The sequence below is a fragment of the Carassius auratus genome, chromosome 11, assembly GCF_003368295.1.
Source record: "Carassius auratus strain Wakin chromosome 11, ASM336829v1, whole genome shotgun sequence".
Taxonomy (NCBI): domain Eukaryota; kingdom Metazoa; phylum Chordata; class Actinopteri; order Cypriniformes; family Cyprinidae; genus Carassius; species Carassius auratus.
The window spans coordinates 17,479,409-17,493,032 of record NC_039253.1 but is presented as its reverse complement, the minus strand read 5'-3'; the positions used below and the strand labels follow the sequence as shown (position 1 = coordinate 17,493,032).

Below are 13,624 nucleotides of genomic sequence, written 5' to 3'. Positions count from 1 at the left end.
AGAACAGTTTCTTCCCCCAGGCAATCTTCCTCATGAACAGTTAAATGTTCCCCACTTATGCTTATGCAAAAAAATGTGCAATATCCTTATATTTATTTGTTACCCCTCCATCATAGTACATCCCTGCATCTTATTCAATCCTATTCCATTATCATTTATAGCACAATTGTGTCTTATTTTTTGCCTATATATATATATATATATATATATATATATATATATATATATATATATATATATATATTGTCTGTATGTTATTGTCTCTGTGTACTGGAACCCTATGTCACTAAAACAAATTCCTTGTATAAGCAAGCATACTTGGCAATAAAGCTCTTTCTGATTCTGATTTGTTCTATCTATGTAACATTTATCTGTTGGTCTATCAATCTATCTATCTATCTATCTATCTATCTATCTATCTATCTATCTATCATTTATCTGTTGGTCGGTCTATCTATCTATCTATCTATCTATTCATCAAGCTGTGAGGAAATGCACTATTATATTTTTCTCGAAGTGAAAAATTGGCAAAATTAGCAAAGTTTTCATTTAGTATGTATTTTTTCTTAAAGGTGCCATATGCAAAAGTTGAGGTAAAAATATCCATAACATGACCTACACACATCAAAAGAATGAGGAGAAATAAGGGCGATGATGTCATTAAAAAAAAAATGTCAAGTTATCGTGCTGCAGAGATATCAACCTTAATTAGCATTAGCTTTACTAGCCCCGGCCTGACAGGTGTCGTAAAACCAGTTTCGGCCATGGGAGGCGATATGCGGGCAACATAACCACCAGCCAACCTGCAATACACAAAAAACTCGCACGGCTTGTGGGCGCACCTGAACCTGATGTCAATCATGTGGAAAGTACAGCCCAGTACTTAATTTCAGTTCAGGGAAGAGAGAGAAAGGATGACTGAAGCCCTTGGCAAGAGACCACCACCGCGCTCGGAATCACAAATCAAATCCGATAAGAAAAGGAGCCGAACCAGAGTAAACATCGGCACTGCTTTTAATCGCTGGAGACAACTGATGGACCTGAAAGAAATGAAGTTCTACTCCGAACTTGCAACATTTCTTTTGCATTGGTAAGTTAGATGCTGTTAGTATTTCACTAGAAGTTTGTTTTATATGTTTGTGTATTTGTTTTCGGGAAGTTATAACATAGAAATGTATCGAAGGCTGTTCGATAAACATGCTAATGTTAGCGATGGCTAACCGTAGCTGCGTTTGATAATTAGCTAGCTATAACTTAACGTTACCCATTTTATTATATCATAACTAACCTGCTCTGTCTAGTCTGTTGGTCGTTGGCGTGAAAGCGTGTGAAAAGAGTCAATTGCGTGTGTCTCACGGTGAATGCTTGAGAGTTGGCACATTAGTTCTCAAGCAGAATAAAGGACAGGTTGATTATTGCTGTTTAGCGTTTGTATTAATCTATGATGTGTAAAAAAAATAAAATAAAAAAATAAATTAAAAGTGATACGTGGACCAAGGTGTCTGAGATTGTTCATTTTAAGTAAAGGATCCTAATATTTCGTCCACAACAATATTTAATGAGGTTAACTTATAACTCCTTGTGGTTAGTCTGCACTAGATCAACAAGCTTGTTTGCTTTGCGGCCGCTTTAAATACAAAATAAGCATTCGATCCACGTTAGAGCATCTGAGTGCTCACAAATCTTTCTGCAGCGTCGTGAGCAGAGCGGCAAGAGCGATTTTTGACGCTCTAGACGCCGGCGGTGTGAACGCACAGTTAGGCTTCAGCTATGGCTGTAGTGTTGTTGTGAAAGTAGGGGCGGAGCATAGAGACTATGCCGTTTCTCTTCTCGTTTGTTACTCTAGAGTAGACCAATTCACTTTATTGAGGCATACTGCCCCCATCTGGTATGGAATGTGGAGTATGACTTGATTTTTTTTGCCAAACATTACAGATGGCACCTTTAAATGGATTTACAGTAGACATGTGCCATATTCGGTAATGCCATATATCACGAAAATGAATATGCACCATGAGGTTACCGTGGGTTCTTCTAAATACCTTGAATAATTTTATATTGCAAACTATTCAGAATTTGGAATGCATTTTAAGAATAATTTTCCCATCAACTGGTCAAAAAGCAAAACACCGCTCTATGATGCTTGAAAGACACATGTGCTCTGATGTAAATAAGCACGTGGCAGAAGCACATGGAGGAACACGTGAGAGACGTGCTGAATGAGAACACATTCACTCACTCTCTGACAGCAGATGGCGCTAAACTGCAGAAAATGCAGTCGTTACCCTGAAAACACTATAAATAAAGCAGCTGCTACTTTCTAAAACATATTTAAATCATTTTAAATAACCATTCAGGTCTTGTGGATGGTGGTCATCACACAGCACCGAAAATACTTAAATATTTAGACTTAGTAGGCCTTTTTTTTTTTTTTTTGCTTTTCTTTTTTTTATAATCTGGACTATAACATGCCCTGGATATTGTTTGAAAGTGTTCACATTTTTTATTGTTCATTCACACTTTACATGAGGGCTTCATTAGTTAACATTAGTGTGATACTGTATTATGCCCACTTTTTTAAACTAAATTTCAATACCGTGATAATACTGTGATAAAAGCATTAGCAATTAATCGCAACAGGAACATTTGATATATCCCGATTTTACAGTGGTGGCTAATATCTAGTTTACTATTAAAATGTGCATCATAATCATGGTTACACTTTAGGGACTGTCATTCTGCTAGAGATCACAGTGAAGCCTGGTCGCCCACTGAAGCTAAGCAGGGTTGAGCTGGTCAGCTCCTGGATGAGAGACTCCTGAGAAAACTATTGCTGTTGGAAGAGTGAGGCCAGCAGGGCCTGCTCACCCTGTGGTCTGTGTGGGTCCTAACGCCCCAGAATACTGATGGGGACACTATACTGTCAAAAAACACCATCCTACGGTTGAGACATCAAACCAAGGTCCTGACTCTCTTTGCCCATTGGCCTCTGACCATCATGGCCTCCTAACAATCCCCATATCTACTGATTGTCTCCTCTCCACCAGTAAGCCTGTGTGTGGTGGATGCTGCACACTGGTGCTGAATGAGGAGATACCTTCTGACAATTTAAAGCTCTTTTGGTGCCTAGAAAAGCACTATATAAAATGTAATGAGTTATTAATATTATTATTAATGTGAAAGATGCATCTTGCGCTATATTGATCTATTAGTTGTGCCTTATTTTAACTTTTTTTAATCTTTTTTTTAAAGATTTAACTTTAAAAAAATATATTTTTGTTAAATCTTAAAAAAAAATAATAATAATTGTTTTCTGTTTGATCCCACACTTGTGCTTTTTTAATCTTATAAATTGGAGGTTGGGCAGTAGCACTTCACTTTGAGACAGAGAATGTGCAGCAGGAAGTTGTTCGAACTAAACACACACAAAAAATAAAATTGATTCATTGAATTCATGCAATCAATTTACTTTAGCTACATTTAATTGATGTATTTTGTTGAAAGTTAGTCAGCTACATTTATTTAAATGTAGCTAAAATAAATTGATTGCAACCCCTTACATTACTTTTTTTTTTTTTTTTGTAAATTCAATGAATCATTTATTTTCCATAATAATAATTTTCACATTTTTGTTACCCTGTTTACGAACACTCTCAGAAATTTATTTTCAAAATGTACATCTTTGTACCTCATCTGCCCCTGAGGCGTGCATTGGTACTTATTTTAACTTTTTGAAATGGTTCCGCATTCTGTTTTTTTTAGCGTGAAAAGTATAGTTAAAGAAGTGTTGTTAAAAATCTGATAACAGACTAAAATGTCGGTAATCTTTAAAAAATACGAATAATTTTAAATTAAATGAGGGTACCAACATTTGTTGTCAGTACTTAAAAATGTAAAAAAAATTAAAAAAAAAAAAAAAAGAGGTAAAAAACAAAGATGATTCATATTCAACTACTTGCACCTCAGATGTAGATTCCATACAGATTTATAATGGTTTTACAGTAGCAATTTAAACTGTAGTAACTATGGTTAATATAGTAAAACCCCAAACTCTTGGTTTTGTGACGTCTGTTTATTTAAATATCTTTTCTGAGAGATTGAATAGCTCTCCCTAGTGGACAAAACTGTAAATGTATAAATATATACTCAGCCGTGTACTACAAATGTTATACTACAAATGATAATTATTATATACATTTATATTAATAATAATATATTAATAACATTTCTCTTTATTATTGATGCTTAAAAAAGTTTGAATATTTTTGTGGTCATTGTTTCTGAAGAGAACTTCTCTTGGTTTCTCTGATGAAAAGAAAGTTCAAAAGAACAGCATTAATTTAAAAAATAATACATTTATTTATTAATATAAAAGTCTTTACTGTCACTTTTGATCAATTTAATGCATGCTTTCTGAATAAAAGAAAGGTATTACTTCTTAGATAAAAAATCAAACTAACCCTTAACATTTAACTGTGATGTACCTGTGTGTGAAGAGCACAATAACGGTAACTTTATCACTAAAAACACCAATAAGCGGTATTCTTCATACATAGACATAATGAGAATCCAGAATGTGACGTCAGTGACCACAACAAAAGCTTAAGAGTGAGAATGTGTTTGAAACCTCAGTAACTGCTGAGAATCGCACTCTCTTCTCAGAACTGGGTGATTTCCAACATTATTTTTCAGGTGCAAGCTAAAGATGCCCTGCACCTGCCTGTACAGAAGACACATGCCGCAGAAAGAGGAGGTTTGTTTAGGGTTATTTATTTGTCCCTACAGTCAGGTTCTATTATAGTGACGTTATGTCACACTCCAAGACTCGTGTTTCGAAGAACAGGCCATCTCTGTATGTGGGCTCTGTTTCACTGTCCCTTGAAGTGCTATCTGTCATGTGAAAAGGCTCTGGCAGCTGGAGCATCTGTCCTCTGTAGCTAGGATTCGGATAGCAACAGGATTTCATAGAGCTGAAGTCAGTAACTCCACCCTCTCCATCTTCCTCATCCTCCTCTTCAAAGACAACAAGCCCAAAGTCTTGCAGTAAAGTGCTCTGCTCAGGAGTCACGTTCTCCCTGCGTTTGCTGAGATCTTGGCGCAGTAAGAGAATGAACTCATGCACCTCCTCCAACTTCGGCCTCTGGTCCTGCGACACAAACAGTTCTCATTTGGAATAACTTGCACTGATGACTCATGCACAAAACAATTGATTTAATTCCAAAATATACTTTGCATGTTTTTGCATCAAATTTATTAGTAGGTCAATCTATAATTTATGTAAATAGGTTGAGCTCTGTGAGATGCGGGACAGCTTTCCTTCACTCTTTTTCTCTGTCCGATAGCTGCTTTCAATGTAAGTCTCTGCAAATGTGCTGATGTGACGTGTTGTGGTTGGTATTTTGAACTCACCACAGATTTTTGTCTGCTGACAGTGAAGGGAGATTTCAGATTTTGGGTCATTATAATATATTCTGTCGAGCCTTTTTTTAAAATTAAGGCTGTTTTGTTGGAAATGCTTTGATTCTTCAGCAGTTCGTGTTACTAACCTGTTCTTCCGGACATCTGAATTCTGCAGCATCAATCACAGGGATGGGTACCTCGGGTAGCAGCTTCAGTCTGTAAAATAAAGAGACCGTCACAGACATTCAACATAAATATGTAAATACGTTTAGCAGAAGTGTAAATATATGTATGTGTGTGTGTGTGAGTTTGAATATATGGGTTACACTAGATTAAAGTTGTAATATATTTAATAAAATCTAAATTAGTACAAGAATAGTCAGTATTACAAGAAAAACTATTTTGAAAATAAATTCATAATTACAAAAACAAAATTGTAATAATACAAGAGCAAAGTTGTAATATTAAAAAAATTTAAAAGTCAAAATAATTAGATTCGAGAAGTAGTATTAGAATAAAGTTATAGTATTATACGAATAAAGTTGCAATATTTTAAAAAAAATAAGTCAAAATTATTAAATTAAATAATATTTTGGAATAAAGTTGGAATAAACTAATAAGAAAATTAGAAAAACTAATTTCAAGAATTTATTTTTAATATTTTAAGAATAGTCTAGATTAAGATAAAGATTAAAGTTGTAATGCTTTAAATATAAAGTCAAAATGATGCAAATTAAGTCATTGTATTACAAGAATAAAGTTGTGATATTTTGAAGAAGTCAAAAATATGACCAATACAAGATTAAAGTTGTAATGTTTTGAGAATAAAGTCAAAACGATGAGATGAAGTCACTGTAATATGATATTAAATTAATAATATGAAAAAATTGTTACAATAAGAAGAATAAAGTTTTAATGTTTTAAGAATACATAAAAATTACAAGAATAAAGCAGTATTTTAACAATAAGTTATGACAATATTAGGTTAAAGGTGTAATATTTGGAGAAAAGTTCAAAAATGAGCACATTCAAGATTAAAGTTGTGATAATTTATGAATAAACTCAAAATTATTAGAATATAGTTATTTTGAAAAAAAAAGTGATATTACGGGATCAAAGTTGTAATATTTTTAGAACTAAGTCAAAATGATCAGAAAATCAGAGCAATACAAGATTGTAATATTTAAGAAGTGGATTCAAATTTACTAGAATAAAGTATTATTTTGAGAGTAAATTTAACGCAGCAATGCGAGAATACAGTTGTAATGTTTTAAGAAAGTCAACATTACAAGAACAATTTATTTATTTTACAGTAATAGTTTGAGAATAAAGTCAAAATTATTAAAATGAAAGTCGCAGCAATACAGTATTTTTTTTTGGCCTCCCTGGCAGTCGATCCCATGATCTTGGTGGTGCTAGCTCTATGCTCTGCCAGTCAAGCTGCAGGTTATGAACAATATAACATATCTTGGCCTTCAGTCAAGCTTTCTGGTTTATGGTAATCTCACCTCCTGGCAGCTACAGAGCAGATTACAGTACACAAGAGGGCCACCACGCAGATGATCAGGATGGTTTGGTCCTGCCACGATAAGCCTGAATGAAATGGCAGAACACATTTGCTGTTGGCAGGTATATTCTCACACCTCATTGTGTTTCTTTGACAAAAAAGCAGACAGTCCAAATAAACCTTTCAGTTCTGCATAATCATTTCTCATTTGGCAGTGACTGTGCTTCAGTACCCATTTCTTTGGAGTGTGTTTCGAAGTTCACCGTTGAGTTCGGCCCATTACCAGCTTTCGTCCTTCCAGATATAGATACAGTGTAAGAGGCCCCTGGGTGGAGCTCCTTGATCAGGAAGCTGCTTTGATTTGCTGGGACTTGATGGAACTCTGAAGCAAGAGGAACAGAAAGCAAAAAATGTATGTCTGTAATGGATTAGACATACAAGTAAAAACTATCTACGGCTGTGACTTCCAAATAGTAATACTATAAACGTTCAGCTTACTTGTGTTTCCCTGTCCAGATATCCAAATCCAATAATGCTGTAGAAATCCTTGCTGCGCCGCCACAGGAATGGAAAGCCAGCTTAACACAGCTGATTCATGTGTGATATCAGAAATATTCACATTGGCTGGACCATGATTAGGTGCTAAAACAAATGCAAATGTTCCATTGTGAAATTAGAAATCACATTTTTTTAATAACCTACTCTAAATAGTCTAAACAAGGGATGCACCTCATGGTACCATATCAGTTATATTTTAAATTGATCAATATCAGACAATATTGGATATTTAATCATCTAATTTTCATTATTTTGACATTTATTCATCGTGAAACACTTTTTCTAATCTTTCCAACATATCTGAGTGTTAAGCTTCCATATTTGTTGGTTATTTTGCATTTAAAAATGCATGAAAATTTCGTTTTATTTATCTTTGGAATATTTCGCCTATTTTTGGTATAGTGCCTTAAAGCTGCAGTAGGTAACTTTTGACGCTCTAGTGGTTAATAAACAGAACTGCTTGCGTCTTGCAGAAGAACATCGTAGCCGGATCTACTTCTCTCTGTTTATGTCTATGAAGAATCACAAAGTTACTGGGTTACTCCGCTGCAGTACCCCCGAAGCAATCTAAAATAGTCAGAATATAAACACTTATTATAGGTGTACCCTAGTGATTCAGGACAAGCTAAAAACACAGTTTGGAAAATGGATTCATGGTGTACTCGCTTATTATATACACTTTTCTACATTTTGAACACAAACAAAGTTACGGACCGCAGCTCTGATTGGTTGTTTCTTAACGGGAGCGATGTATTTCTGCAAATGGCAATAGCTTGATTTTTTCACACAGTATCTGTCTCATATTCTACTGTCAGGACATTATGACAGCTTTAAGAAATATGTAAAAAATATATATTTCTTGATTTTACTTCAGGAGACTATCATTAGCACTTATGAATTACAACCACTTAAGTTTGGATAACACGTGTATGTTCAAATATATACATTTTTCATATTGTACATTATAAAGATTACCTTGAAGCATTTTCCGCTTCATTTTAGATGTTACTGTTACATTTTTACACTTTTAAACAAAATCGTATTTTTATTTAAGTCGTTTATTGAGCATAACATGAAATTAATTAACCAAATTTACTGGCATATGAACTTACCTCTCTCTTTTGAGTAAAAAGGACACATAATGGCAGTTTGATACTGTTTATTTCTTATGGTGTGAAGAAAGTAATAATGACGAACATAATTCTCCACCTCTGTAATTAAAATCAGAGACAGGAGTTAGCTAATATGACACATAATAAAATGCTTTAAATTGGATGAATGGACGAATATACCATTTTTAATGTCCTTGACCAATTTTTTGCCTGAGCTCTGTACTGCCTCTGGTCGGGTCTCACCGTCTTCCAGCTTGTACCATTCTAAGCAGGTTTTATTATCAGCCTTGGTGATATTTAAGTGCATGTCAGAGTTGCAATCTGAGAAGACAAAATTTCATATGAGTTTCCACTTTAAAGGTTTCCTCTCAAGTTTTTTTTTCTCAGTTTTACAAAAAAAAAAAAACTTAAGTGGCATATTTTGAATGAGCAATTTTTAACAACACTGAAAGACTCTCAGTCACCAAAAAACCCCACAGCTTGCATCCTGCACACACACACACACACACACACTCTAACACACACTGTACCTGAAAACCCACGCTAACACTTACAGTTCAGATGCTTCACAGCAGGAATGACGATATGCTGTCGTGGTGAATGTCCAACATTGTTAAACGCAACAATGGAAATTTTGACCTCTGAATATGCTATTGTTGTATTATAGCTTTGATCCTTAGTTTTACGTTTCTTTCTCTTGTTTTTCTCACAAGGCCAATCCCAGAATTTCAGGATGTACTTTACACCCCCTGCAGACTCTTCATGGGGTGGAGCCTAAAGAAATCTACATTTAAGCATCATTGAAATCAAATCTGATTTATCTGCGACCCCACAAAATCATTTCTGATGTGCCCTATTCCTTTAATACTTACATCCCAGAAGAGATTAATTTCCCTGCTACCATTTTTCAGATCCTTTTCTTTCCTGCGTATTACAGGTGCATGCCTTATTTCTGTAAAGAGGTGACATCTGTTAACGAATATTTTCACATATTCACTTGCTTCACACTGGATACAGCTGAAATCGAACCTGAGGGAACATCCAGCGTTTGGCTCCAGTCACTCCAGAGAGCATGTAGTGAGTCTTTACATTGATGTGCATGCAGTTTGGCCTGCCGTCTCAGCTGGATCTGGTAGACAGTCCGGTTCTGTAGATGTAGCATGTGGAAATCTACAAGCACATCTCAATCAGTTTTCTCTATTTTTGGAAGGATGGGCACAAAATTTCAACCTCATTAGAAATACGTGACTGCAAAACCTGTTGCTCTGGTTATATTTTCATGCACTTGTCAGATGCGGGGTTTGTTGAACAGCACGTTGTCATGAAAAAATGTTTGCATGAAATGGTTGCAATAACAGATGGATATTATGTTGCTTGCAGTAGGGCTTCACAAAGATGATTATTTTTAATCAATTCTCTCAGTTTATTAAGCATAATCATCTGTGATCTCTGCCAGTAGATTATTTATGCTGCATTGAATTGGTAACAAGCCTTCAGTCTTTTAAATAGTTTTACATTAAAATTTCAAGAGTTTAAAATCCCCCAATCAGGCTTATTTAACTTTACCTATACAGACTTTACTTAATCTTCCCAACCTCACACTTTCTCTGGAAAAAGTAAGAAAAATAAGCATTTGAATCTAAAATTGCTGTAATCATTAATGTTATAAGGAACAAAAGTTGTTGGTGTTTTATATATATATATATATATATATATTATTTTTATTTGTATTTTTTTGTTGAAAATGGAAAAAGTCAACTCTTACTTTATAAACACAAGGACAAATCACTGATCAGACCATTCGGACTACTTTATTTCTGCACATGTATAATGATTATTAAAAGAATAAGGACTCTAACCTTCAGTAGTGCTGTCCTTGGTTTCAAAGGTTTTCTACAATCGGAGAACATAACATTAGCAAAATAACAGATTCATTTCAGGATTTTACAATATCTGATTTTCTGAAACGTCTTACATTCTGCCATTCAGAGTCTCTTTCTCTCCATCTGATCTCATATATAGCACCTCTGTAATCCTTCGGTTTGTCCAGTGTGAGATTCAGGATTCCAGCTGATCTTTTCATGCTGATAATGCAAGGTTTACTGTATTTGACTGTGGGATACATAAGTATACATTAGCAAAATGTTATGCTTCATTGATTTCTGATTCCACCATATGTGTATTGGCCATCATTAATCTAGTATAAATTTACCAAAGTCCCTTTTAGACAAGTCATGTCACTCGACGGCCATCTTTGAAACGCCTCTCGTTTGAATGGGGAAACATCAAATTCTCCAAAACTGTTCACTAAGCTTACGATAAAATTTCATATTTGAAATCACCAATGAAATCTGACAACTATGTCATAAATGTTGTTGCTTTTGCTCAAATAGCTTTATAAGAAGCTTATTATTTTTCAGGCTAAGATCAGCCAGTGCGCATGTCTCCTCTAATGCAGTGACACGCTGACTTTACCAATTAGTGATTGGCTCTTTCATTCAGAAGGCGGGGCTTCTTGTGATGGAGTCGCCATATTAAGTATTGCATTTTTCCCCATTCAAAACTATACGGGTGACACGTCTTGGGTATTCTATAGTCTTTGAAACTTACCCATGCATTCAAGGATGACTGAAGTTTTGGTAGAATTACAGGTGAGGTTGCCCACTTGTGTCTGTACCCATATATCTGTCTTTCTTAACGGGGTTCCTAGATCCTCCAAGAAAATGTCTGCCTGTGCTGGTTTGGTGCACTCCACATGCATACGGAAACTGTTTTTTTCAGGGTCCCTGTGAAAGTTAGATTTATGATGACTGACATGCATTATCAAGCCTCAGTATCTGTTAAATCCAAGTTTTTTTACACACATTGGAAAGCACATACACTTTCTTGCAGCTATAAAGACAACATGATTGGTTTGTGTTACTTTCATGCCTTGTGTTGGTTGAACTCACCAAATATGGAGAGTGTGTTTTTGACCCTTCTCAGGGTTTCTCTCGTCCCATTCACAAATGAAGTCCTCTGAAGGTTTAGTTGAAGATTTGTAACAGTGTGGACTACTTGTAGGAACACATCGGGCTGCTTTAAAAACATTTAAATCATGTAAAAAATCAGCATCTGTAAGTTGGACAGTAACTAACTCAGAAATTGAAATCTGAAGGAGCTTTATTGTCAAGTACAGTTTGTTTACACACACACACAGAAGGCATTTGTCTTGGTGACAGGAGCTTTCACAAAAAGTATAGACATATATATGTATAGAATATGTGTGTCAGCTGTGTGTGTGTGCACTTTGGAGGGGTTCAATGCAGAGCACGAATTCTGAGTAGGTCACCATACTTGGCTGTATGTCAAGTCACTTTCACTTTGTTTTTAGTTTTTTTAAACAAAAACTACAAAAATGAAAAAGACAAATACAATGCATTACAAATTTTTTTCATAGTTTTTTTAAGAAGTCTCTTTACTTGCCACAGCTGAATTTATTTGATCCAAAATATTATAGGATCAGTAATACTGAAATATCATTACACTTTTTTACATACATTGTAAAAATGTAATGTATTCGTGTAATGCAACGTTGAATTTTCAGCATCATTCGTGACAGAAATTATTCTAATATGATGATTAATAATGTTTAAATGTTTTTGCGGCTTATTATATTTTTTGGAAACCATGTCAAACTAGCATTCAAGTTTGGGGTAAGTATTTTTTTTTTAAGAAAAGTATAAATTTGATACGAAGTGATAGCAAAAAATTTTTATATAAATGCTGTTCTTTTAAATTAACAAATATATATATTTCCACAACAAAATCAAGCAGTAAAAATAGTTTTCATGCATATTTTTATGCACCAGAACGACATTCGACAAAAATTCAGCAGTTCATCACAAGAATAAATTACATTTAAAAATATTTTAAAATAGAAAACCATTTGTTTATATTGTTATAATATTTCACAACTTACTGTATTTTTGATCTAATAAATCTAGTCTTCGCAGTCTTTCAAAAACATTTAAATCTCAATTATTCCAAACCTTCGACCAATCGTGTGTAACCATTTGAAGTCATCTGTTTACATTTCAATGTGACTTTTTTAAAGGGGTTTGATGTAATGATAAAAACATCGTCTAAAATGCGTAATTTGTTAACATCCTGTGGTTTATAGATGTTTAATGGCGGTTTTGTCAAATGGCGCTTGTAGGTCACAACACTGATAAAATCTACACACCATCTAACACAAGAGCACAATCATCTAGAATCTGTATCACTACTTCCATAAAACACTAGCAATCTAATCTCAGTATCATCTATGGTGTTGTGTATGTGCTAACAGGCATGAGTATCAAAGTCAACGACATACATACCTTCAGTCAGACTGACGAAAACAACAAGCACCAGCACAGCCGCTCTCATCCTCATCTCTTCTAGTGTTCAGAAAGCTCCTCACTCGTGAGACATGACCAATACACAGTCGAGCCAGAGTTCACATTAACGGTCCTTGTGTTTAAAGTCATCTAGACAACTGAGAGCTGAAGGTGTTCAGTCTGTGCGGAGCTACTAGTCATGTGTGTTTCTGAGGCAGAATGAACTGCTAACTACTGCAACACCACAAACCACAACATGAGAGCAGCAGGGGAAGCTCGTCTCACTTCATGAGAAAAAACACGTTTGGTTACCTGCTACACTTCTTAATGTCGTGCCTTCACCTTCAAATGTGAACATGCTGGACGGAGATGCTAGTTGGCTTGTTTACAGATCATAAACCTAAATGTACGAGCCTATTAGGATCGCTTTCCAACCAAATCATCATTAGCCTGACGTGGGCAGCTTTTAGTAAAGTGGTGCTTCAGAGTAATCAGGATTTGACCCCTGAAACCAACTCCATTTTTACATCCTCTTTCATTTGTTAGTATCTCACTCTTCTTGAATCATCATGAACTCAAAAAGAATGTAAATACTTGTAACTATGTTAAAATTTTATACCTGACTCAATAAATGATGGCAAAAATTCCCTATTACTTAAACATCACAGCAGTAATACCTGAAATGA

The 13,624-nt window shown here is 34.9% G+C and overlaps 1 protein-coding gene across 1 annotated transcript; it reads right to left on the bottom strand.

Moving 5' to 3' along the window:
• Positions 1 to 4,382: 4,382 nt before the first annotated feature.
• On the bottom strand, positions 4,383 to 13,272 carry LOC113111244 (interleukin-6 receptor subunit beta-like). The gene is made up of 15 exons (XM_026275840.1): positions 12,939 to 13,272; positions 11,529 to 11,655; positions 11,188 to 11,363; positions 10,553 to 10,689; positions 10,437 to 10,470; positions 9,607 to 9,747; positions 9,450 to 9,529; positions 9,132 to 9,351; positions 8,758 to 8,898; positions 8,578 to 8,676; positions 7,406 to 7,549; positions 7,140 to 7,289; positions 6,909 to 6,993; positions 5,547 to 5,616; positions 4,383 to 5,146 (listed from the first exon to the last, which is right to left on the bottom strand). Exons 1-15 carry the CDS (start codon positions 12,991 to 12,993, stop codon positions 4,796 to 4,798), a joined length of 2,010 nt encoding a protein of 669 aa, XP_026131625.1. The 5' UTR covers positions 12,994 to 13,272; the 3' UTR covers positions 4,383 to 4,795.
• Positions 13,273 to 13,624: the final 352 nt, after the last annotated feature.

What these genes read in the sequence shown, in the direction of transcription:
- LOC113111244 (XM_026275840.1), bottom strand. Translation starts at nt 12,993, where the DNA reads ATGAGGATGAGAGCGGCTGTGCTGGTGCTTGTTGTTTTCGTCAGTCTG. An exon ending in AGTCATCCTTGAATGCATGG is followed by an intron (nt 10,690 to 11,187) that starts GTAAGTTTCAAA and finishes TGTATCCCACAG; the next exon opens with TCAAATACAGTAAACCTTGC. An exon ending in TTTTTACTCAAAAGAGAGAG is followed by an intron (nt 7,550 to 8,577) that starts GTAAGTTCATAT and finishes CATTTGTTTTAG; the next exon opens with CACCTAATCATGGTCCAGCC.